Here is a 27,746-nt window from a genome sequence, read left to right on the forward strand (position 1 = left end):
CCTGATTTCCCATCCAACACTATCTCTACTATGTCACCTAGTTGACACTTCATTGAATCCACAGGAACTGATGGATCATAAGCAAAATACTATATAGGGAAAAGAGAACATGGCCCAGAACAGACTCTTGGGAGTTCCCATGGCTAGTGGCTATGACTTGGATGATGATCCAGGAAAGAATCCAGAAAAGCAGAAATCATTCATGTAGGAGGAAAACTGAGGAGACAATAGTATCAAGAAGAAAAGGGTGATCAGCAGTGTTAAAAACTTTAGAGAACTCAAGATGGATGAGAACAGGACATGAGATGTGGCATTGAAAAGACAAGTAAATTTTCAGTGGTAGGAAAGAAGTGGGTGGGTGAAGTTAGAGCAATGTCAGGCTTAAAGAACAGTAGAAGCAAAAGCAGAGAAGTCAGAATGTTCATCGGGTATAAGAATGGATGATAAGAAATCTAGTTTGGAGAATAGAATTATTTATCCAAGTTTAGCCAGATGCAACTATTAAGCAGGGGATAATTTCTCATTTTCTTGAAATAAATTTTTGTGTTATATTTACAGCAACACTAAAAATCAATTCTATTCCAGGGCATGGTATGCTGCTTAAATCATTTTGAAAATCCTATAGACAGAAAATGCACTTTTTCACAGATTGGGAAATTGATATAAAAGAGGTTTCATGAGTTATAATAAGGAATCACATTTTTAAAAAGTCTGTCATGTAATCTAGTTCAATAAACTCTAAATTCCTACTTTGAGTCAAACATTTTCCCAATATATCTCAGGTTGAGACACTGTTCAAACCAAATGAAGTGTTCTCACAGCAAATTAAATGGGTTACAAAACTCAAAATGTATCAGCTCATGAAGACTTGGAAGGTCCCTTTCAATCTTAAATCTTTAGTTCTGTGACATGGCCAAGCAGAGAATTTTGGCATTTTAAATAAAGCACCCAATTTGGCCTTTCTACAGTTTGTAAATAGAATGCTTTATTTAGTTTGTGCAGGCATGACTATGGTAAGAAATACAGAAATTGATGTCATAAGAAACCCAGAAAACAACTAGATGCATTTCTTTATAAAATCATCATGTTATAAGCTAATATGCCTCTATTATGGATTACAATAAGCTTTCCTCATAGAATGACAGAATTGATTCACCTAACATTTGAAAAAGAAAGTTTATGATTACAAAATATTTCAAAATTAAGGTTAAAATTATGTGTCCAGCAAGCACAATGAAAAATTCTAGAAATACATCAATATTAATTCCTGCTTTGGTTTGGAATCTTTGGGAACATTTGGAAACCTCATCCTGGCACCTCCCTACATCTCTCTCCGACCTCACCATGCTCTAATTGGAGCATTTTAAAATTACATAAATATAACTATTAAAAACATATTGGATAAGTGGAGAAATTTTTAGGAAATTAGCAAAAATGTTATTTCAAATTAAATGTGAATAAGAGAAAGTCAAGAAGGGGAAGAGAGAAAATGAGAGAAAGAGACAGAGACAGACACAGAGATCAAGACAAAGAGGAGAGATACAGAGAGACAAGAGATAGAGAGACAAAAACAGAGCCAGAGGAGTTTTTGCATTATGGCATTGTTTTCCTAATGCAAGAAAACTGCATTAAGAAGTTGAGATGATCTGGTAACAACTTTTTATGAGTAATGTTTAAAACCCATCAATTGTTATAAGCTGTTCTCTATGCCAAATGAGAAGCAGAAATTAAAGGGCCCTTAGTTAGGTCCTCATAGGACTAATCCATATTTTAAGGGGGGAAGAAAGGAGTTCAGATGCTCATGAACATATGTTTTGAGATATAAAAGACCAGTGTATGCACCTTGTGACATAATTATCAGTAGCCATAAAGTTTACCTAATAAGACATGATATAATTCTAGGTATTGGCCCAACTTTGAATGAAACATTTGATCTTCTCTTGGTAGTTATTAAATGTTCAGCCTTTTCTTAACAGGTCTGAGAATAATTAGTTCTTGTGGTTAATTCATATGCAGCTAAATAACTAACTGTATAAATTTGAAATAATGCTGTAGAAATTAAACTATCACTAAAAGATAAGGAGCAGCAGACAAGAAGCAGCAACTAAGAACCTAAAGTTCAGAATTTATTCTCTGATTGTCTTTTCAGTTCTTAGTAGGAGCTCAGTTATAACACAATCCATGATTTTGATCATACTATATTCTGAAGGACAGTCTCCAGTATAGCATAGGACAAAATCAAAATATAAATAAAATACATTCAGAGACTGTTTCCCTGGGCCTGGAGTGAGAATGACCTGAATTCAAATTTGACTCCAGACCCTTAGAATCTGAGTAACCCTGGGCAAGTCATTAAATCTCTGTTTGCCTCTGTTTCCTCATTTGTAAAATGAGGATAATACTAGCAACTACCTACCAGGGTTGTTGTGAAGTTCAAATAAGGTAATAATTGTACAACATTTAGTATAATTCTCAGCACATAGTGGACTCTTACAAATTTTAGTTACAACTATTGTTGCTAATGCTAATACTAATACTACTGGGACTAAAAAAAATGAAATAAGCAAAAAGACAGCTCTGTCTTTAACCTTGGGTTAATATTCCAACCTTTTGAAGTATCTTTTTTTTAATCTTTCATATATAAATGATATATTTAGACAAGTTAATCTCTGAGGTCCATCACAGCTTTAAAAGGGCATTATACTCGGCCACAGTAACTCAACTACTGCATTTATCCTCCACTGCTTAAAATGGACAGTTGGCATGGAGAATGATAAGGGCCACAGCAGTTACATGGACTTCAGAAGAGACTGGAGGGTAGAACTGGTTGTGGATAACCAACCTTAAAGATGTTTATGCCCCAAAAACATTAGAGAAAAGTTAATTGAGGTTTTTGCTTCACTTGATCCCTTGCTTCAGGACTTGCAATATCAACCTTGATCCTCTGGTCAGTCTCTTCTCAAATCTTGCAGTGAACCTGGATTTGTGTCTACTTCTGCTCCATTTCTCACTCTCTTATTTGTGGACCATAAGGATCATGGCCTTCTGAGTCTTTGGCCTAAATTCTTAGTTATTTTCATCTTTATTTCATATTTTCACATATCAGTCAAATTGATTCCTAAAACACAAATCTGACTATGTCATTTCACTCCTCATTAAGAGCCAGTCAATGCCTTTTAGCTCCAGGATCAAATATGAACTCTTCTTTTTGGCACTTAAAATCTCCTCCAGCATTATTCCTTTTTAGGTACACTATAATCCAATTAACTAGAGTTCTTGTTTCTCTGAAAGGCTCTTCTTCTCTGACCTCAATGCTTTTGTGCCAGCTGTCTTGCATTCCTGGAATGATCTCTCTCTCTCTCCTAATCTCTGTATCTCAGAATCCCTCATTTCCTTCAAAGGCAGCTTTCTTTATGAGGCCTTTTTTGATTTGGCAGCTATGTCTCATAGTAGATAGAGATGGTGCTGGCCTTGGAGTCAAGAAATCTTGAGGCTAAATCTTGTCTTATCTATTAGCACAAGAACTTCTCAGTTCAAACATGCCAAACACCTCCACCATGTATCTACAAACGACTGAAGTTTTCATCCTTTTAAGATAGCAGTCATAAAGGCAATACCAGGGGAGAAAAGAATTTAAATTCTTCTGAAAATATGGATGAATTACTCTCCATATATTTATCCCATCCTGCACAGTCTTTTATTTTTTATTGAGCATGCTTTCCCATGTTGGGGTCAGTTTTTTATATTTTTGAGATAAGTAGAGCCCAATTTAGCATACGGATTAGAGTTTTCTTTATTGTTTTATATTTTGAACTGATTGATTCTCTTGATCCTCCAAATAATCTATTTATTAGTGGAATTGTGGGGACTGAGAAACATATTCTTTTTTCTTGAAACACAATATATATGTCAGAAAACCTAATCAAAAGCTTTGTTGGTTGAAAAAAAAGATGTAGCATTAAAAGTTATACTTTCCCAAATACCAATAACAAATTAGATTCTTATCAAAGAGTATGGCTGAGGCAAGGGGATGGCCTATAATTTTAATTGTTCTTCAAAGTTGCTTTGAACTATAAGTCTATGATTCTAGATGAAGATTTAGATGATTTTAAAGTTTAAGAGTTCATTATAAATTGGGAAAAACACTCTTTTTAACAAACCTAAAACAAGTCAAAGTAATTTGTCAAAAAAGGATCATGGAGGATAATTTGTTTTAAATTGAAAAAGCATATATTTTTATGTAATTAAGCACTGATAGAAAAAAATCTGGTACTGATGAACTAATTCATGCTTTAAATGAAAGATTATTCTTATTAAAATTATAATTATTAATTTGTTTTTCTGTCACTCAGTTGTGTCTGAAAAGTCAAAAAGCCATTCTTACCAACACCTTCTACTCTCCATTATCTCTGGTAGTCTGTCCAAGTTCACATTCACTGCTTCCATAATATTATCTAACCACCATGTCCTCTGCCATTCTCTTTTCCTTTTGCCTTCAATTTTTCCCCACAGCAGGGTTTTTTCCAATGAGCACCATCTTTTCATTATGTGGCTAAAGTATTTGAGCTTCCTTTAGTATTTTACCTTCTAATGAATAGCCTGAATTCTTTCCTTTAGGTATTGACTGTTTTGATCACCCTGCTGTCCAAAAGACTTTTAAAATTCTTCTCTAGTATCACAATTCAAGAATGTCAATTTTATGGTACTCAACTTTCCTTATAGTCCAACTCTTGCAGCCCTACATTGATTTTGGAAAAAAACCCATAGCTTTGAATATATGGACATTTGTTAGCAAGGTGATATTTCAGCTTTTTAGTATACTTGCTGGATTTGCCCTAGTTTTCCTTCCAAGGAGCAAGTATCTTTTAATATTATGGTGGTAGTTGCCCCCTGCAGTGATCTTTGATACCAAAAATGTAAAATCTGATACTGCTTCTATTTCTTCTCCCTTTAAATGCCAGGAAGTAATAGGACCAGTTGCCACCATCTAACAAAATTTGAAGTCCATCCACTAGGAGACAGGCTTTCAAAAACTCAAATGGATTGATGATCTCATTATGTAGATATCATCTCCAATGATACTGACTGCAGCCCACTCATTCTCTTGATCTCTCTGCAACCATGTTTCCTGATAAGTCTGCCATATACTGAGGGTCTTCCTTGCTTTCTCACAGCTTCACAAAGATATGTGAACAAAATTTGATTACACTAGTTTTACAAGGGAAAATGAGTACAAAGCTGAAGGGGCTTCTGTTATTTGACAGGATTATTTTTTTCAAGAAATAACTATAGACATTTTATTTTTGATTTCAGCATGGCATTTGACAGAGTTTCTCATGATATTCCCATGGGCAAGATGAAAAGATATGGGAAGAACAATATTACAGTACCTGGTTGATGAATGGATCGATGTTAGCTTGCAGGAGGTCTTTCATGGCATGCCTATAGGGCTCTGTCTTCAGCTCAGTTATATTTAATATTTTTTATCAGTGTCACGGATGAAAATAATAATGGCATGCTTATCAAATCTGAGACTGATACAAAGCTGGCAAGGATAATATTAGGTTGGAAATATCTATATATGCTGGAAATATTTCTAACAAAATGAGTTTGAATAGGAATGAATAGAAAGTCATCTTGAACTAAGGCTTAAAATATCAACTGCAAAGGATAGGTTAGTGATGGGAGTGAGAATCAGACTTGATAGCAATTCATGTGACTTATGTACCATAGTTAAAAGCAAATTAAATAAATCAACAGTATGAAAATGGTCACTATAAAAGTCACATGAATCTTAGACCATATTAATTAAAGTACAGTGTTCAGATCATTCAACATTTCATTCAATAAACATTTAACAAGGTCACTGGAGATTTAATGATGAAAAAAATCATGGAGAGGGTGGTGGTAAGGAGAGGGAACAAAATGTACACTGGTATTTAAAATAAAAAGTGAGATGAGATAGAGTCAGATACAAGATCATGATAAAGTACTCCTAGAAAATGATGAGGGAAAGAATATTTGTATCTTGGAAGGTAAGAGTAGACTTCTTAGTGGAGACAGCACCTATTTTTGTTTTTATTATTGCTGTTGGTTGTTTTGTTGATGTTCTGAAGAACTTGACATGGACTTTGAAGGGACATTCTAAGGTTCAGAAATGAGGAGTGACAGGGACAACTTGTATGAGTGCATGGAGATGGAAGGTAATATGCTGTTCTTAAGAAATGCTAAATTTGGGATATAGTTACTAGTTCAATTTGGCTGAATGTACATAGCATATCATAAAAAGGAGCATTATAAAAATTAGGCTAGAAAGGTAGCCTGGAACCAAATGCCAGGGCTAAAGAGCTTGTATTTTATTTTATTGGCACTGGGGAGTCACTGAAGAGTTGCAATAAAGAAGTAATGTGTTAAGACCAATACTTAGGAGAGAAGCTCTTCACCTGGGATCTGTGAACTTCTACCTAATTATTTTTGATGTGTTTCATGTATTTCAATATAATTGGTTTCCTTTATAATCCTATATATTTTATCTTATGCATTTAGAAACATTCTCTGACGGCATCCTTAGACATCACCAGACTGGCTGAATTGATAATTATTTCATGAGATGATGAAATGGGAGTAGACATACCCTGCTCTTTGGGTAAATTGCCAGGAAAGTCTATGATGAGAAATGGAGTTGCAATTGTACTTTGATAGGGCACAGAAGGTATGGGGCAAATGGCATAGAAAGGACAGGGACAAATAAACAAAAAGGAGGGTAGTTTAGAGGCAGATGATGTGGATTATGGGGGTAATGAAGGAAGGCAGGCAGCAAAAGGGAGGGACATAGAAAGGAGAGAAACAGATAATCACTCACATAACCTTGTACTCAGTAGCATGGACCCAGATGGAAAAGAACTTGGGAGGAAGGAGTTTAAAGTTTCATTTTTAGGTGGTTAGTGGTTTGTTCACTAACACATTTACATTCTCTCGAAATTGTCAGTAAAGCATCAAAAATAACATACCTTGTTATCTTATATTCTTATCAGCACCCATTCGGTGGTCGTCTGGTCTTTCTAAGGATGTCTGGAGCACATCTGAGATTTACATATTGTAGGACCAAAAGACTGACAGAAAAACCTAAGTGACTTCCCCTGATTTGTCATATATTATCAGTATGTGATTTTGAGTTATATGTACTACAACTTGTACATTATATTATTTTTATTTCTGAAATTGTATGTGACTTCTAGGTTTTCCTTTGCAATATTATTTCATGCTATTGACACTTTATATTGGCTACTTATAAACTTATTATACTGACTAGAAGGGGGAGATAGTAATAGTTAATGGGAGAACAGAACACGATATTATTTTGACACACTGGGAAAGGGGTCCATGACACAAAAAAAGGTCAAGAACCACTGCCTTAGGAAGATTACTTTAGAAGCTTTGGAGAGGAACAATTGGAAGGGGGAAGGCTGAAGAGATAGGGATAGATGGGGGCTAAATACAGATGGGTTATCATGTGAATTAGAGAGAAAGGGTTGGAAGGAAGAGATATTTTGGAGGCAGAATCATCAAAATCTTAAAAACTGCCTGAATTTGGGGGTTGGATTTTTTCCTTGTTTTTCCCTTAGCACTATGGGACAGTGTTGGACTTGAGAATCAAGAGATATGTAGGTTTGAATCTTGCTTCTAACACTCGCTGAGTAATTGTGGACAAGACACTCCACTTCTTGGTAGCACAGCTTCCTCAGCTGTAAAAATGGGGAAATATACCAATATTATTGTAGGGTTTCTGTGAGGAAGGAATGAAGTTATGTAGATAAGATTTTATTTAAAAAGTACTTTGTAATCATTGGCACACTATATGTTAACTATTATCTTGGGCACATAGAAAGTATTTAGTAAATTTCTAATTTATTTTTATGTTTTAGGCAACAATAATTTTAGTGCTAGGAAGGACTTTAGAAATCAGCTGTTCTAACTCTTAATTTTACAGATGAGGAAACTGAGGATGAGAAACATTATGCTGACAAATGTCTGACATGCCACTAGAGTAGGGGAACTAATTTTCCCCTAAAACAGCTCAGATTTTGTTAACTGTTCAAATTGTGAGAAAGTCTTTCCTTCTATCTAGGCAGAATTTGCCTTTTGGCAACCTCCATCCATTGTTCCTATTTCTATTAACTGGAGCTAAGCAGAAAACTTTCTTCCTTGAGAATAGCTATTATTTCTAACTTGTCATATTTTCTCCAGGTTAACATCCTTTTATGGCATGGTGTATTATCCATATTAGAAAATTTCTGCTCATAAATTACTAATTTAAATTATATATACACAGATATATATTTATATATAATTACTTTGCTGCAATTATAATTATTTTTAAATTTATAGTTATATTATTTATTTTTAATTATATAGTCATATCTTAGATAGATATCAGTTAAAAACTTTCCTTGGCATTGAACTAGAGTTTTTCATTAAAAAAATCAACTAGCATAATATGAAATGCAGTATAAACCAAAAATCAGGCTCAAATGCCTTCCCCTCCCAAAAAAATAAATCAAAAGTAAACATGAATGATTTGTATATTAGGGTATCAGTAGCTAGCTAGCTAGATAACAATTAGGATCAAAATATAGACAGTAACTCAATTATTTTCCTTTTTGAGTTGAACAGTTGGGCTATATGAAATTTAAAGAAAAAGTTGTGCCATAGCTTAACATTTTTTTCCCTACTCCCTTGAGGAATAAGTGAAATATTGAACCTTAAATCAAAGTCAGTTCTCTATCCACTAGACAACACTGCCTCTCAAATATTCTATATGATTGTATGTGTGTTTGTACACTTAAATACATACCCATGTAAATTTATGCAGAACAAAAGACAAAAAGAATTAATAAAAATATAAAGTAGTTAACTTCAAAGTAGATTGGAAGTAATTGGTCTTTGAGCAGTATAATGAAGAAAAAAAAGATTCTATGTAATGAAAATGAGGAGGGAATACATTTTAAGTATTTCAGATGACCAATCCAGAAGACAAGGAACCAAGAAACTTACTGTCATGTGGGAAACAGAAATCAACCTGGAATGGATCACAGTGTATGGGATAAGATGTAACTAAAATTAAGTCTCGTAAAGTTTATAAAAGGCTTTAAAATCTAAAATAAGTTTATCATATAGTTATAAAATCTATAAAAACAATAGATAAATTTATCTATTGTTCTCAAGAAAATATGGAATAATAAGAGTTTAATAGGTAGGGGAAACAATGGTCAGATTTGTTCTTAAAGAAAACAACTCTGGCAATGAAGAAGCTTTTATAATAATCAAGGCAAGTTGTGATGCAGACCTGAACTAAGGTGGTGGCTCTGTAAGTAGACAGAAGTGGTCAGATAAAAGTCATAAACAATTAGAAACATTGCAATTGTTTACTTGTTAGCTATGTGAGACAAGGGAGAATAGGATAATCTCTACAGGAACCCTAATCCCACCCCCACTTCATAAAGGTCTTCTAGCAGACATGAATAGCCATTTGTTAAGGATGTTATGGAGGATTCCTGTTCATGAATGGCTTGAGTGAGATGACCTCTGAGGACCTTTCCATTCTAAGATTCTGTGGGGCTGGATCAAAGAAAAAAAGCTTAAAATTGTTCAGAACATCAGAAATAAAGATAAATGATAATATGATATGAAAACAAAAATTTATGTATATTTCAGGAAGTTATCTGCTAGATAAAATGATAGCTAGATCAGGTCCAGATATTACTTTCTTTGCCTGAAGATCATTATCAAATTTTGTGAGCAAAATCTGGGTGTAATAGACTCTTTATAGTAAATTATAAAATTCAGAATAGAACAATACCAGAATTACTTGGATATAAACATCAGACATCCTTTGTAAATTTCATAAAAGAAAAGTCAAGACTATGTGTATTTCTGTAGTTTAGAAAAAAGTAACCCCCAAACTTTTTATTTCTGAATTTTAAATTGTCAGTGCCATAACAGATTGCCACAAAATTGCTTATCAGTATTATTGGTACAAGTCTGGCTTCTATTTACATAGACCTTCCTGAGAGTAGAAAATACAAAGATAAACTTTACTAGTTATTCCCTTTTTCCTTACCAATATTTATTTTTCTATTTTTTTCTTCTGTTGTCCCCTTTTTTCAATTAATGATCTCTATAATTGCTCTTTATTATTGAGCTATGATGTCTTGGAAATTGTTATTTAAAATCATTCATTGCTTTAGTTCTGTGTAAATAACTTTGAGTTCTTTAAGAGAAGCAGCAGTTAAGTAAATACCCTTAAAGTTCAACTATTTGTAAAAATTTTAATACATACACACACACACATATATAAAATTTATCATGATTAAACATAAGACTTACCAACTTTTAATCTGCCTGTGACCTCTCCTTCAGAATTTCGAGCATTGACAGTCACATTTTGTGTAGATTGTAGAAGTAGAGATGAATCCTAAAATAAAGGTTTACAAAACTATTAGAAGCTATGGAAGTTAAAATTGTGACAGAGTGATTAATATACAGAAATCTCTCCATATCCATATTCCTGAAACCTACTTATATAACTTTTGGGGAAAAAAAACCAGAGGTTCAGGAAAGGAGAAGATGAATGAACTGTCTTCAAAAATGATAATAACCCCATAGGTCTGTGATGTTTACAATGTCCCTGGAATAGCTGCAAGTTAGAGATCAACACCAAATGCAAGCACGTTTTGGTGATCTTTTTCTCCTTCTCAAGGATTCTAGAGGTCAAATCTGGATCTTTCATGACTATCTTGAATATTTTGATAACCTAAAGAATTTAGTGCTTTCTCTGTAAACCTTCAGTTCCTTTCCCTCTGATTTTTCAAAATGCAGTTTTCAATTTGTCACAGTTTAATCTTGTGGTGTGTGTGTGTGTGTGTGTGTGTGTGTGTAGGAGAGACTGAGGTGATTTCTGGTTTTAGAAATTCACATTTGAATGGGCCCTGAAGTAGTTATGAGTCCTGAAATATTTCTAGAATGTGACATTTCAATCTTGATGGCTCATTTTTTAATGATGACTCTCTTGTTTATATGTATAAACAATCAAATGGAATTTTTTAGGTTAAGGTTATTAAAGTCAGGCAATATGGTAGTTCTTCTAGAAGAAAGTCACATATTTGCCTAGGGGCCTGTCATAACTGACATTTTATAGTAGAGGGAAAGAGTTAGTGACCTGCTACCCTTGAAAAATCTGCCTATTGGTTTGGCATAATGAAAAAAAATGTGCTTAAGGAGATTTTTTTTAGATTTTTTTCAAGGCAATGGGGTTAAGTGGCTTGCCCAGGACCACACAGCTAGGTAATTAGTAAATGTCTAAGGTCGTATTTGAACCTAGGTACTCCTGACTCCAAGGCTGGTGCTCTATTCACTGCATCACCTAGCCACCCCTTTAAGGAGATTTTTTAAAATTTCAGAACAGCCTATATAGAACAAATGATTATATATACTCTTAGAATCTCAGAAAATTATCAGAATGGAATATATCTAGCTGATATATTCTGGTTGGGTACATGGTATTTTGTTGATAAACTGAGCTAGCCTAATGAATTAGTGATGTGATCAGATTTAGGATCATTAGAGTTGCAAGGGATCCTTGGGGGCAATCTAGTCCAACCTGACCAAGAATATTCCCTATCATATTCTAAACAAGTAGTCATCCATCCTTTACTTAAGGACCTTAGGTGAGTTAAAAATAGAATCAACCAATCATCATTAATTCTTCTTTCTATTCAATGTAATGTTACTTCTGGTTGATTCTATCTTTAAAATGGGTCTTAGTTTTATCCCACCCCCCTTTTTTAATATTACCATTGCAATCCCTTTTGTTTAGTAACCAAGGTTTTAAGAGACTCCTAACTGGTCTTCTCTTAAGCCAATCTCTCCTCTTTCTAGTTCATCTATATATTACTCTTTTCACTCACTTCCTCTACTTAGAAATCTTCATTGCTCTCCATTGCCTACCAGAGAAGAAATGAATTGTGTCCATTCAAGACTTCAATGATATGATGCAGACTACTTTTTCTAGCTGTATCTCATGTTATTTTACTTTACATAGTCAGAATTCTAAATAAACTCTACTACTAACCCTCCTTTATTCTTGTCCCAACCTTTCTAACAGCCTTGCCCCTTCTCATGCTATCTCTTCATGTCTCCCAGATCCTTTTCCTTTCCTTCAAAGTTTAGGTGAGGGGCCACCATTCTTCAGGAACATACCATAGTCTTTCTGTCTTAAAAGGATTTCTGTCTCCTCAAGCTTCACATACCACCTTGGAACTTTCTTTTATGTTTCCCTTCGCATTACAAGTTTGAGTACATGCCTTATCAGACTATTAGATTCTACATAGATTCTTTGAGTTGAGATACATACATATATATGCAGCACAATGATTTAAACACAATAAGGGTTTGGCAAATGATTATTGACTTTTTATGAACTAGGAGTACTGTAGGCAAGGTTAATAGTGAGATGCATATTAGCATACTTTTGTTACAAATTTTCTCATAAACCAGAATTATTTATTACACAGTTAATAGAGATATAAGAATTTGCTATAAAACTTATTAAAACAATCAAAAAGAAACATTAAGAAAGACTAATTTAATATTGCTTACAGTATACAGGATTTCATGGAAATTCTGTAGACCTAGTCAGGAGACATTGTATCTATCTCTATAGACTAGTAGTTGTATGACTTTGAGAGAATCACTTACCTCTTGGTTCTAACTTCCTTATCTATAAATGAGAAGGTTGAATTAGGTACTATTCATGCTGCTTTCTATCCCTAGTTTTCTATGGTTTTAGAATAAAATAAATACAATTATCATTAATTGCTACTTACTATAAATATAATTTCCTTTCTAGGATTATAATAATAATAATAATGATTTCATTTGTATTCCCCTTGCATAAATTGTAACTATTCCTTTTTTTTTAGGTTTTTGCAAGGCAAATGGGGTTAAGTGGCTTGCCCAAGGCCACACAGCTAGGTAATTATTAAGTGTCTGAGACCGGATTTGAACCCAGGTACTCCTGACTCCAAGGCCGGTGCTTTATCCACTGTGCCACCTAGCCGCCAACTGTAACTATTCTTTCACTTCATAGAAAGTCAGGTGAAACATTTTTAAGAGCTTACTATATGCTAAGCATTGGTGCTAAACCATAGGAACACAAATATAAGAATTTTTTTTTAAGGTAATCCTTACCTACAAAGCAGAGGCTGGGAGAAGGCAGAAGTAGATATGAATGGCCTAAGAACCTCCTTAAATGGTAGTTCTGAGCAGAAACTCACCAGTCAGAAAAAGGGTCAGAGGTATCTCTAAGGTAGGAAGGTGATTGGATGGTTTTTGCAGGTTATTGTGGTTAAAAACTTCATTCCTCTGCGACCAAGAATATAATGAACACCTTCAGACTTTGCTGCATTGGTTCTCATTTGTTAGAAACCATAATCTAACTTGGCCTATACTTGAAGCTTCTCCACCTTGGTTAAACTTATTAAAATTATGTGCTCTATTTTTATAATTTTTGAAGACTTAGGGTCATTCCCAAATCACATGAAAGAGTAGAACTTCAGCAGAAGAATAAAAGATATGTATAGAATACTTCAGAGTTTAAAATATTTACTAGGCTGGGGCAACTAGGTGGCACAGTGGACAGAGCACCGGCCTTGGAGTCAGGAGTACCTGGGCTCAAATCCGACCTTAGACACTTAATAATTACCTAGCTGTGTGGCCTTGGGCAAGCCACTTAAACCCATTGCCTTGAAAAAAATCTAAAAAAAATTTAATAGTTATACCATGCTATTTTCTACCTTCAAACTTCTAAGGTGCTTTAAATACTTTAGTCCACTTGAGACAAAAAAGAACCCTGAAGAATAGATTAGATCTACAGAAATTATTTTCATTTTGCAGGTGATAAGAATTAGGATCTAGAAGACTTGAAGAGAGGTTCAAATATTTCTGGACACACAGTAAAAATGAAAGATAGGACAAAACCTAGTTCTTTCTGACTCTAAGCAAAGCAAGCTATCCATTACATGGCTATAATTCATCTTGAATCTTTCCCTTAGAGTTAAAACTCCATCTGATCTCAGGTCTTTTACTTGGTTTACTTCAGCTTAATCTCAAAGATTTTTACAAGTTTTCTTTTACTACAGCAAGGATGTCCAACCTACAGGAAGGTCTCCTTAGCTGATTCCTCTAGATTTCCTGATCTCAACTCACATCTTAGAGTTGAGATGAAGTATAGGAATGTGGGAGGTTGGGGGGGTAGAAGGGAGGAGAGGAGTTAGGGGGTGAGGAAAGTGAAAGGAAAGAAATCATCATGAATCTGCTGGTCTGAGTATAATACATTGATTGTCTTTATCCAATCTGAATGTGAAGTTTTAAGATTTTTTGACCTTAAGTTTTTGTCTTTTAAACTTACAAATAATATTATTAATCTGCATCAAATGGTCTCTTAATAATTAGTCTTCCTTAAAAACTCATTTGAACAAATTCCTTACCCCTGACACACAATCTAGTCTATTACTTTCAAACTATATATCTCACTTCATCAAGTGAACCTCATACTCCAACAAAACTAGGCTTTTCCCTGTTTTCTGACATCTTGCAACTCTTATTTTTGTCCTTACTCATAACATCCTCCATCTGCATGTCCCTCCTCCTTACTTCTTGCTTAATCAAATATTACCCTTCTTGAACAGTTCAGCTCAAAAGCCACATCCTCCATTGAAAGTTTCTTGCTTGCTCTGAGAAATGATTTTTTAATTTCTTGAACTACTATAGAACTCATTATTTTATTTTACAAACTCATTCATATTTATTCAGCAATGGGTACAAAGCAGATGGGCAAATAACTATTTTAAAACATATCTTTTTAGATCATTTCCCAAGACACTGAGAGCTTATGTAACTTGCTAAGGGTTACATGGCTAGTTATATGTCGCAGGTGTTCCTGAGACTGATCACTTATCCATCAAGTCATACAGCCTCTCCCTAGCCTACACAGATAAAAATTTAACAGTCTTAAGGAGTCTATATTCTACAGTGGTGCCATGAATTCAACACAGTTCAACAATTTAAACAATATTCAAAGTAAATATAGATTAATTTTTGGGAGATACTATAAAGGGTGGTGGTGGATAAAGGGAATACAAAGAAGACAACTTATACAAAGGCAAAAAAGAAACTCATCAGAATTTTGTATATGGAGAACAGCAATAAAAACGGTTTGATTGGAATATATACTTTAACATAAAAATTGTTTAGAGAGATAAACTGATAAAAAGACTTTAAATGTCTCAAAATGAATGTAAATTTTATCCTAGGTAGAATAGGGAGTCAACAATTCATGGAGAATGATATGTTTGTAACTGTGCTTAAAGAAAAAAATACTTCTTGTGGAAAACAGTTGAGGAAGAAAGTAGAAGTAAAGAGTATAAATTTGGAGGCCATTACTGTAGTACAGGTGAAAAGTATTGAGAATGTGATCTTGGTGAGTAAACAATGAATGGAGAGAAGAAAATGGTTGTTGTGGAAGCAAAAAGAAAAAGACTTCCTAACAAATTGGGTTTGAAGGGTCAAAGAAAGTAAAGAGTTCATAAAGACTTAGGTGATTGATTCATGAAGAATCAAGGTGACTGAAAGGATGGTACTTCCCTCAACAAACATAGCTAAGTCTGGAAGGGGAATGTGATCTGTGGGGAAAATAAAAAAAAAATTCTGTTTTAGACATGTTGAATAGACAGTTATGCACCATGGGACTATAGTTTATATGAGAGACTAGGGTGACAATCTCCTACTATATTGCTTCATTTGGAATTCTTGGACTTCCAATGATCTAGAAACACCTGAGACAGAAAAATGATACAGTGAATAGAGTCTGGAATCAGGAAGAATTGAGTTCAATTTCAGTCCCATTAGATTTATGGCCTTGGGCAACTCACTCTACTCTGTTTGCTCAATTTCCTCATCTGTAAAATAAACTGGAGAAGAAAATAACAAACCATTACAGTATCCTTGCCAAGAAAACTCTAAGGGTTACAGTTAGACACAACTGAACAACATCAACAAAACTAAAACACCTATCCTCTCTTCTTTGCTTATCTCCCTCATATCAATCTAAGTCAGTTCTTTGCCTCCAGGTTCCTATCCAATTCTATCCTTCATTTCCAATATTTTTTTATTCTGTGGAAACTTCATCCCATTTTCTTAACAAACTGATTTTCTTTATTTATCTCTGTATATATATATTTATATATGTATATATACTTATTATAATGTTATCTACATAAGGTTTAGAACTCTCATTTTTTATTTTGTTCACTCAGAGGCTAGCACATGACCAGCATTCAATAAATGCTCGTTATTTGATTTATATGTATATTTGGGGATCATTTTCAATAGGCTGATAATTGGATCTTGACAGCTGATAATGCCACTAAGCAAGAGCATTTATCTATATTAACATATGTGTATGGAAATATATTCCATGTGGGAGCTTAGTGGGATACTCATACTTACGTAGTGGGTTATTGATGATATGTCAAGCAAATGAGATTAAGAGGAAGAATTAGCAAAAGAGTAATATCATGAAAATCCAGGAGAGAATTACATTAAATTAAAAAGCTTTTGCACAGCCAAAACCAATGTAACCAAGATCAAAAGAAAGGTAGTAAATTGGAAAGCAATTTTTACAACTAGTATTTCTGACAAAAGACTTGTTTCCAAAACATATAGAGAACTGAGTCAAATTTATTTAAAAAAAAGAAAGAAAGAAAAACAAGCAAGCCATTCCCCAATTGAAAATGGTCAAAGGATATGCAGAGGCAATTTACAGATAAGGAAATCAAAGTGACCCATAGTTATATGAAAAATCACTGTAAATCATTACTGATTAGAGAAATGCAAATTAAAGCAGCTCACACCTCTCAGACTGGCCAATATGACCAGAAAGGACAATGATCAATGTTGGAAAGGATGTGGGAAATTTGGGACACTAATATATTGTTGATGGAGCTGTGAACTCATCCAACCTTTCTGGAGAGAAATTTGGAATTATGCACAAAGGGCAATAAAAATATGCATATCCTTTGCTCCAGTAATACCACTACTAGGTCTTTACCCTGAAGAGATGATGAAAAAGGGTAAAAACATCACTTGCCCTGTTTGTGGTGGCAAAGAATTGGAAATTAAGTGAATGTCCTTCAATTGGGGAATGGCTTAACAAACCATATGTATGCCATGGAACGCTATTGTTTTATTAGAAACCAGGAGGGATGGGAATTCAGGGAATACTGGAAGGATTTGCATGAACTGATGCTGAGTGAGATGAGCAGAACCAGAAAAACACTGTACACCCTAACAGTAACATGGGGGTGATGATCAACCTTGATGGACTTGCTCATTTCATCAGTGCAACAATCAGGGATAAATTTGGGCTATCTGCTATGGAGAATACCATCTGTATCCAGAGAAAGAATTGTGGAGTTTGAACAGAGACTAAAGACTATTTCCTTTAATTTAGGGAAAAAAATCTTATTATGTAATTTTGCTATTATACTTTATTTTTCTTCCTTAAGGATATGATTTCTCTCTCAACACATTCAATTTAGATCAATGGAAACAATGTAAAGATTAACAGACTGCTTTCTGTGGGGGGTGGGGGGAGGGAAGTGAGATTAGGGGGGGAAATTGTAAAATTCAAAAATAAATAAATAAATACATTAAAAAAAAAACCAGGAAAGAAAACTGGAGGAGACCAAAGTCAACAGCATCAAATGTCCTCAAATCAGCAAAGATGATGATGATGAGGAAAATGTCATGAATTTAGTAATTAAGAGATCATTGATTACTTTAGAGAAAGTAGTTCCACTTGAGTGATAAGATAGAAAGCAGAATGAAATTGAAGAGTGAAAAGAGAGGAAGTGAATCAAGATAAAAGGGTTGATCTATGTTTCTCTAGGAGATTGTACTGTAATCATTTGTATATGTGTTTCATCTTGCCAACTTAATGGTAAGATCTCATTGAGTGAGTCACTTCTACATCTTTTTATCCCCCAACTGTCCCCAGCAAAGTGCCTTCTTTAAGTAATCACTATTCAGGGAGCAATGGAGGAAAGAAGGAAAGAAAAAATGGAAGGAAGCGTTCTGATAGAGCTAATTGCTTGTTCAACAAAATGCTTTCATTTCCTTTCTTTTAGGGGTCTGGCTATGCCAAATTTTGAAGTAACATTTAAATACGACATAAGATTTTAAATAGATTATCAATTGATTTATTCCTAAGTGATTTCCCCCCAAGTTTTAAAGTATTATTTGACTTCATAAATAAGGATCTGACCTGCTGATATTTGCAGAAAGTCTAAAATTTGTTCTTTTGAATATGTGGTAACCATAGTGATTTTGGGGCAGTTAGGGCAATTATTTTCCATAACACTCATTTGATATGTAAAATACTTTATGGTACTACAATCATCTTTTTATAGGAATATATTTTGTTTTTTAATTTGATTGTAAGCTTTTCAAGAGCAAGTTTTTCATCTCATATCTATCATTTGCCATGAGAATGTGCATGCTTAATAAATAATTGCTACCCAACAAGCATCTTAGTAACAAAAAAACATTTTGAGCATATACCACCTATTTTACGCTTCTTTACAATTTACATACATACTGATAATTATATACATTTTAGAATTTATATAAAAATAGAATTTTAAAAAGTTAAAACAAAGTTAAAATTATATTTGTATCCAGAGTCAACAGGGAGTCACTGGAACTTATTGAAGAAGAATAACATGATCAGGTTCACATTTAAGGAAAGCAATTTTGACAATTTGTAAAAATGAAGAGGGAAGAGACTTGAAGCCAGAGGACCACTTAAGAGACTATTCTGATAATAAGAGATGATAACTTAAAAGAAGATAGGAGTTGTACAAATAGAGAATGAGACAGTTATAAGAGAGAAAGAAAGTAAAAGTGACAAGATTTAGTAACTATTCAATCAACTGAATATGGAGGAGTCAAACATAGCCCTGAGGCTGTGGATCTGGGTGACTGGAGGATTTTGGTTCTCTTAAAAGAAATAAGGAAGTTTAGAAAAGAGTAAGGTTTGTGAAAATAACAACGGAATGAGAATAATGTTTCAGTTCCACTCCACCTATGTCTATCCTAAAGTGAGTAAATTTCTTTTTGTCCCACCCAAAATTAAAATAAAGGAGGGACAAGAATCTCTTAATCCTGGTGGCTTCCTTGGGACACAGAGTGTGCCCTTCTAGATATGTCTGTAAGAGGCATGAGATGATTTGGGGAAAAAGCATGAGTATTCTGGGAGTTATCAGGGATATAGAATCTTCCCAAAGGAGCTGTTGCTTTAGCTGTCCAGGCATGGGCCTTACCCTGTTCTCAAAAAGGGACTTTGGGAGTTTACATAGAGGAAAAGTTGGTCATGAGGATAGATGCAATTGTATTGAAGACAAATCCCATCACTGGCTATGATGGGGAGATTGACTATCACAAACCTTTTAAGGTCAGGACACAGTTCCCTTAGCATGGGGTCACAGAGTCTCTTTCTTCCCTACTTTGGAAATGACTGCCCTAGATCTCTATATTTCTGACAAACTGTACTACTTTGTTCCTAGGAAATAGAATATTTATTGCTGTTTCCATATCTTTACTTTCACAATCTTAAAATCATTTCTGTCCCTGAGACAACTGTTGAATTGGGGACAATGCCCTAGGACAGCATGAGATTCCTAAACAGCTAAAGAAGTGGCTTCCAAGGCCCTTAATAACCTGACCCCTTCCACTCTTCATATTCCTTTATCCTCTGCTCATGTGAAAATGAATTCCTTGATGTTTCTCATCCAAGACACTTAATCTTCCGACTGAGTGTTTTTGTCAGCTTGTGCCCCATAATCAGCTTCTACAAGAAACTTTCCCCAATTGATTTTATTCTTAATGTAAACCACTGAGACTACCCCTGCCCCCATTGGGCCTGTCTATATTGATGATAGATGTTTGCAAATTGTCTCACTCAATTGACTGTGAGTTCCTTGAGAGTAGGGGATGATTTTCCCTTTTCTTTGTATCCTGAGAACTTAACACAATGCCTGGCAAACACTAAGTGTTTAATGAATGCTAGTTAAATAATTGAGCTGTGATGGTGATGGTAGAGGTTGAGATTGTTGCCAAGGAAGGAGGCAGAATGCCCAGATTGGTCTGATACTATCTCCAGAGAGAGGGTGAGATATGCAACGCTGAGGCAAATCCCCAGTTCCTTTGCTCCATTTGCAACATGAAATGGCCTTTCTCCCACTCATTGCCAATTATTATATATTTTTAAAAGACAAGTCAAATGTTATTGAGTACTTGAAACCTTTCTTGATAGTCCCAGCTGGCAAAGGTCTTTCAGACTTTATTTTGCAGTACTCTAATGCTCTTATCATGTAATAATTTGAGTTGTAGCTCCTATATGTTATAATTATTTGTTTGACTTTCTCTCCATTAGACTTCATAAGGGTAGAGAATCTGTTTCATAGATTTTTAATTTCTCCCAACACTTAGCCTAGTATTCTTCATGGGGAAGCTGTTTAATAAATACTGAAACAAGGAAAAGATGGATAGTTATGGAACCAACTGATTTGTTAGTGGCCAAGAATAAAAGAAATTTACTTTTAATTGTTGCTATTTTGCTTTCTACTGGTTTGCACCAACTCTTGAATATATCCAAACACCTGAAATGTCATTTTTTTCTGTGATAGATATACTTGAGTTGAGTATATTGGGCTAGATTATTTTGGAGATAAGTGAGAATTTCTTATGGTTCTTCCAGTTTACTATTTTTTTTTCTTTTTTCCAGTGGCCAAGGGAGGACATTGCCCAAATGTCTTAAGTATACTGTTGAGCCTTAGTAGCAGCTTTAAGCTTTAATAGCTTAAAATCCCACTGAGATATTTGAGATAACTTGTACTGAATGGTAGCTGCAAGGAAATTTAGTCTAATAGCCTGACATCAAAGAACAATGTCCCACCAACTGTGGAGACAACTCAACCTTGGAAGCAAATAATTGGCTATGGAACATCTAATCATTTAAATATTTTCTTAATAAAAAGTTAGGATGAGAAAAGTTAAGAGATTATGAAAAACTCCTATTTGTAAAGCAAAATGAAAATTGTTATCTTTCCAATAAAGGGCTTCAACTCTATAATTATAAGTTATCCAGAAAATATAGCAAAAATCTGGGAACTTCAGGCAAGAGAGTTAGATTTAGATTTCAAGTGTGACATAGATTACATTAACCAAAGATTTGGGATCACTGACATATTTATTCTATATTCAGACTCTTGTCTCACTTATGGACTTAATAATAATACAATATTTATTTAAATATTAAAATCAGTCATACTTCCAAATCCAAGAGTGATATATATGTATATTTTTTCCTTTAACTTTAAAGCATCCATTTCATTTCCCATCTGCTTTAGCAAGATAACCAAATTTTTCCAATTATGGGTCAAGGTGTCCATATTGCTCTTGAGCTTGATTTGTAAAACCCAGTGCTTTTTCCTTGGAGTTATGAAATCTAATCAAGTGCATTCTTTAAGGAGAAGTCATAGCCATAACCAGAATGAAAATTGTAACCTTAAATATTGTTCATGACTCAAAAGTCTTTTGCAGAACATGGTTTTTGTTGACTTGAATTTAATTTCTTGAGTATCAGATTTGTTTGGTCCTAGAGGTGCTACCCCGGTGAAAAGGTGGAGAGTGGTTTAGAGGATAATAATGTCTCCCCATACTTAGTAGTCCATATAGAAAATAGCTAGGAGAATAAATTATTTTTATTCTTGAATCACAAGAAATTAAGCCATATTATGTACCCATCCATTTTTAAAGGTTAGTGTTTTGAGTGGCTAGAATATCACACTGAATTATATTTACAATGAAAAAATGTTCTCATCCTAGCAATTTAGCTGAATAGGTCATCTGTAAAAATTTTGTAAATGTATAAGATAATACTTTCAGTAATTTAATAGAAAATTGTTCTCTAAGTTCATCCTACAAAGAATATATGTACTAATGTATCAATGTAAACCAACATTATATGGCATAATAATAGTCTATTATTATTCTCTGAATTCTAAAATGATTGGAATGATTTTTAATTATAACATATCATATAGATACTTAGTGAAATAATTATAATGATCAAGATAATGTTGTAGTTTATCCACTGAATTACATGTTAAAAATGCAACATAAAATATTATTCAACTCTAACATAAAACCATTGTGGCTTAACTTAGAATACTGTTAGAGGTTTTGCATCCAGCTTCTTATGAAGTACATAATACAAATGCAAAAGTTCCAGAAAATTTAATTAAAATGAACAAAGGATTAGAGAATTTTCTATATGAAAATTAAAATACTAACATAATGGGAGTCTGACACATAACATAGATCCAAACAGCTTGCTATATGGAAAATACTTGGAAGCTAGTTTCTAGGAGAATTGTGATGCTGACATTTAAGGGAGATGCTTTGGAAAAACTTAAACATATATAGAAATTCCACAGCTGTTTCTAGTTAGCTAATCCTAGAGTGAAGGTGAAGCTTTTTGATGAACTCTTGAGGTGTTCATAAAGGCACTCTAATATCCGTTATTTCTTTTTTCCCCTTACTTCTTCTTGGGGTATACCACTGATTCAGCACTCATAGACTATGATGAGAGTATTCTATAAGGGAAGAGGACTTAGAGCCTCCTTTGCTCTGAGACAATAGAAACAGGCTTTGGCCATTGGTTTTTCATTTATTCTTTCTGATTTTAGGTGAAAGGAATGATGCCTTTAGAAGGGTTGTGCAAGTGAGCCATAGGAATTAGGAAGTTGGAATACCGACTAGGTTTTAGTTAGCACAACAGAAATGATTCTAGGAATAAGGAATAATCTTTGAGAGTAGCATTTGGGACTCTATCCCAGAAGTAGCTGAGATAATGACTAATCCTGTAGAGATTCTGCCTTTGGATGTGTTCTTAGTGGAAGTGAGTGATACTACATAGGAATTGAATTAATTTTTGAGCCCACTCCCTAGAGGAGAACATGGTGATGAAATGGGACTGGAGTCAGGAAGACTTGAGTTCAAATTTGACATAACACACTTACTAACTGTGTGACCATGAACAGGTTCCTTAATTTCTTTTTGCCTCAATTTCTTCAACTGTAAAATGATGACAATAATAATAGCACTTACTTTGCAGGGTTACCTGTGAGGATCAAATGAGATCACATGTATAAATACACTATTTGGTGTTATATAAATACTCCTTTTCTCCCTTTCCCCACCTTTCCCAGTGATCAGGAGAGATTTTTGATTTGGAGGGGGGGTGGAATTTAATTTAATTTAATTTATTTTTTCTCTTTACTTAAATATTTTATTTTTAATTTAAGTAAATAATTTATTTTATTAGAGTATTATAATTTAGTTTTGCTATTTCTTTAAGGTAAATATTTTATTTTAACTTTAAGTAATGTATTTCATGGGGCAGCTAGGTGGTACAGTGGATAGAGCACTGGCCCTGGAATCAGGAGGACCTGAGTTCAAATTTGACATCAGACATGTAGTAATTACCTAGCTGTGTGAGCTTAAGTCACTTAACTTCATTGCCTTGCAAAGACAAAAAAAAAGAGATAGTAGAAATTTATTTCATTAGAATATTGTAATTTATTTTTGCTATTTTAAAAGTAAATATCCCTTTACAATATCTAATGGACATAAAGTGTTTGAATGGAATTGAGATGCTGCTTATAAACCTCTAACAAAGGGAAAATCCAGCTGGTGGGAGGTCAAGATGCTGCATGTGGAGAAATGAGAAACTATTCTGACAGGGTAACCTATAACTCTGAGGGAGCAACAGAGTAGTCTGTTTCTGGGAGATAGTAACAAAAGATACATTACTACTCTAGGAATCCCCAGTGGGGAAATGATCAAAATGTGTACAATAATGAAGGTCCTACAATGATTATTTATCAAATCTTTCAGAATGGCAAGGAATAGGCTCAAAAGAGCCTTCAGAACAAATTAAGAAGAGGCATAGAAGATAAACAATGTATTAGATATACATGAGCACTTGTTATACCCTGAAATGGTTTAGGCAGAACCCAAATCAATTTTTTAAAGTATTTAAGCAAGTTCATGAGCAAGCTATGGCTTAGGAAGGAAAGCCAGATATAGTTAAAATATCTTTGTAACCTTTTGAGGACAATCAGACTTTTCTAAGAAAAATTCCCTTAATACCTCTTTCCTAATGAAATACTACTAACAAAAGGGTTATGGCTCTGACCTGAGACAGAATTCTTAATACTCTTGTTCTTTCCTTCTGCAGAAAATATGACTTAAAAGTAATGCTTTACAAAACTTTTCTTAATATAAAGGAATATAACTGTTTTCTTAATTAAATTCATGACTATTTCTCCAACATATGTTTGACAATATAGGTGTTCAAGTTCTGTGGAGAGAAACCACTCTCCTCCTTTCATTTTCACTTAAGGAAACTGCCTGTTGAATGTAAGAAAAGAACACAGAACCGAAGTGGTTGTGCAAATACATGTGGTCAAGTTTTTAGGTATTTCTCTGAAGTCACACAAAAGATTTTATAAAAGGCAATGAAGGAAAAAAAAAGGGCGGCCAGGTGGTGCAGTGGATAGAGCACTGGCCCTGGAGTCAGGAGGACCTGAGTTCAAATTGGGCATCAGACACTTAATAATTTCCTAGCTGTGTGGCCATGGGCAAGCTACTTAATGCCATTGCTTTGCAAAATCCTTAAAAAAGGCATTGAAGGACTAGCAAAAGGATTTCCCAAGGCACACTTAGAACCCTTTAAAGTACTTGGCTTCTGTGGGAACAGGATAATGAAGGAATGTTATTTATATATTGTCCGAGAGGCCAAGCCTCATAGAAAATAACTATTTTTCCCCCCACCCTTTTTTACTTTTTTTTCATTTCATTCCATCTTAACCAGAATTCCTTGGACAACCCAGGTCCTTACCCCTTCCTTGTGAGGGCTTGGAAAATTAATTCTTAATCCAGAAGGCATCACCCTTGCCAGTAAACAAAAAAATTTAAAGCAGATGTTTCTACAGAGCAGTTAAGAGGACAAAATATTGAACTTATGATGAATGAAATGATGGGGAAACAACATTTATTAACAAAGGACCAAGCATTAAGCATTCTTCTTAGCATTGAGAATAAAGATTAAAATAGAAAAAATGGTCCCTGCTCTGAACGAACTAACCTGAAAGAGAGTTCAGTTGCAGAGTGGATTCAAAGACTCAGGGCCTGGGAGTTCTTGGGATGCCTCAGGGGTCTGCCCCACAGGAGTAGCCCACCATTATTGAGAAGAATGGAGTGAGGCTAATAAGTCAAAGTGAAGAGGGATTCCAGGCAGGGTGGAAATAGGGGAACAGTGTCTGGTTAGGAGGGTAATGAAGAAGGAAGGAAATAGGATTTGGGAAAGGTGCTTAGAGACTGGGGTCATTTGGGGTGAACAACTTACCAACTCTCTGACTCAGAAGGGTAAGAAAGGCTTATATTTTAATTCACAGATTGCTCAAACAGTTTACAAATTACTACAAAAGGTTCACAACTTAGGTTCTTTGGAGAAGCTTCAATATAGTTTCATATATATATATATATATATATATATATTTATAGGTTCAATATAGTTTCTTAAAAGACAGGCTGAAGTTGAGGTTAAAATGCTTAAGTGCTTTAAAAGAAAAAGGAAGGAAAAGAAGCTTAGATCAACATAGAACAAGCCATTGGGGCTACACCAGGTGAGTCTAGGTGAGAAAGAGGAAAAATTAGCAACTTGATGAGAAGTTCAGATGAGAAGGAAAGAAAAAGAAGATCATTCCATTGGTTATTTGCTTAAATGCATTTCTGTGGTGGGCAGAGGAGTGGTTTAGCATCTGGCTCCAGGTATCTTCCAATGTCTATGCCAAGGGAGTGGTCCCCAAGCAGTGGCTAAGACAATGTTCTTTGCATATGGTTGTCATTCCATTTACTATGTACTATGTGCTAAGCCTTCTAAATCCAAAGTGGTTTAGGAAATGGAGATTACAAATAGACACAGAATAGAATGTCTTCTTCAGACACCACTTCAGAGTACAGAAAAGTTTCAAAGGATTACAGTACTTTTTTCTGAGTCCTGCTTCAGTAGGAGAAAGTGGTACTGACAGGAAGATTGGTGATGTGTTAAAAGACAGAGACTAGGGGCAGCTAGGTGGCGCAGTGGATAGAGCACCAACCCTGGAGTCAGGAGTACCTGGATTCAAATCCGGTCTCAGACACTTAATAATTACCTAGCTGTGTGGCCTTGGGCAAGCCACTTAATCCCATTTGCCTCTCAAAAAAAAAAAAAACCTGAAAAAAAAGACAGACTATGGAGAAATTAATTGTTTTGGGATGCCAGTTTTAACTGAGGTTCTTTTGGTGCTACAGAAAAAAAGTCAAGTAGTATCAGTCTGATGCTTAGTAGAATAAAAGCTTCTAGAATTTCTTCTTCTGATCAATGGGTCAGAATGAATTGATTAATCATCAATCTGATGATTGACCCTTCTGAGAATATGAACAAGAATCAAGTAATTTTCATTGAATATTGGACAGATAAGCATTATTACTTGAATTTTGCTTTCTCAGTCCTATAAGCAAACTATATTCATAGACACCATGTGTGTCTATGAACAAACATGTATGTAATACCCTTTTCTTGTTTTATTTCCTTTATTTCCTAGAATATTTTACAGGGGTTCCCAATCAAGGGTAAGGCCTTTGTTTCCTCCTTGTGTATTGCGATATCAGAGTTCTGATATTCAAAAGGTTTGCTTGTTCTTAAAGGAGGGGAAAACAACAACAACAACAACAACAGCTCCTAAAAGGTGACTAACTCCTAAATCCTGAGCACCATCCCTTACTCAGCATTTATCAGTTCAGGTAGTATTATTTTCCTTAATGGAAATGTTGATAAATTGCTTTCCTATTGTCCTTAGTCCACCTTAAGGATATGTGTTTTCATTCTCCAACCTGAAAGCAATCTTTCTATTTCTTGTACATCTTCTGAGACTAATGCTCTGCTGATATTAGTTGTACAAAAATTTTTTATAATTTATGAATACGGGACAGTCATTAGTCAATCTGCATTTATTAAGAACTTCCTCTGTGCCAAATAAAAAAACAAAACAAAACAAAACAAACAATAATCAAAAACAATTCATCAGTACCTGCTCTTTCAAGGAGCTCATTCTCTAATAGGAGAGACAGCATGCAAAAGCTATTAAGATCTAGACAGGATAACTTGGTGAACATTTCATGGGGAAGGCACTAGATTAGGAAAACCTGGCAAGGTTCTCGAAGAAGATCATGACATCAAAGAGGACATGACATGAATTTGATTTAAAGGAGGGGGGCTGTGCTAAGTCATCAATGTCATTGTCTCCTTCAGAGCCATCTGGGTCCTGAGGTCCAGATACTAATCAGGATGACTGGAGATGACTCAGGATGTGAGGCAATCAGGGTTAATTGACTTGCCCAAGGTCACACAGCTAGGAAGTGTCAAGTGACTGAGGTTGGATTCGAACTCTTGTCCTCCTGACTCCAAGGCTTGTGCTCTATCCACTGTGCCACTGAGCTGCCCTTTAGCTGAGATGTGG

The 27,746-nt window shown here is 34.6% G+C and overlaps 1 protein-coding gene across 4 annotated transcripts in view; it reads right to left on the reverse strand.

The window, feature by feature from the left end:
• SGCG (sarcoglycan gamma) overlaps nt 1–27,746 on the reverse strand; it is a 313,578-nt gene that overhangs the window by 83,389 nt on the left and 202,443 nt on the right. For all 4 annotated transcript variants that reach the window (XM_074216214.1, XM_074216217.1, XM_074216216.1 and 1 more), the window contains exon 4: nt 10,387–10,474. In XM_074216214.1, coding sequence (XP_074072315.1) covers nt 10,387–10,474 — 88 coding nt within the window. The remainder of the gene's footprint in view (nt 1–10,386; nt 10,475–27,746) is intronic.

The sequence above is a fragment of the Macrotis lagotis genome, chromosome 1, assembly GCF_037893015.1.
Source record: "Macrotis lagotis isolate mMagLag1 chromosome 1, bilby.v1.9.chrom.fasta, whole genome shotgun sequence".
NCBI lineage: Eukaryota > Metazoa > Chordata > Mammalia > Peramelemorphia > Peramelidae > Macrotis > Macrotis lagotis.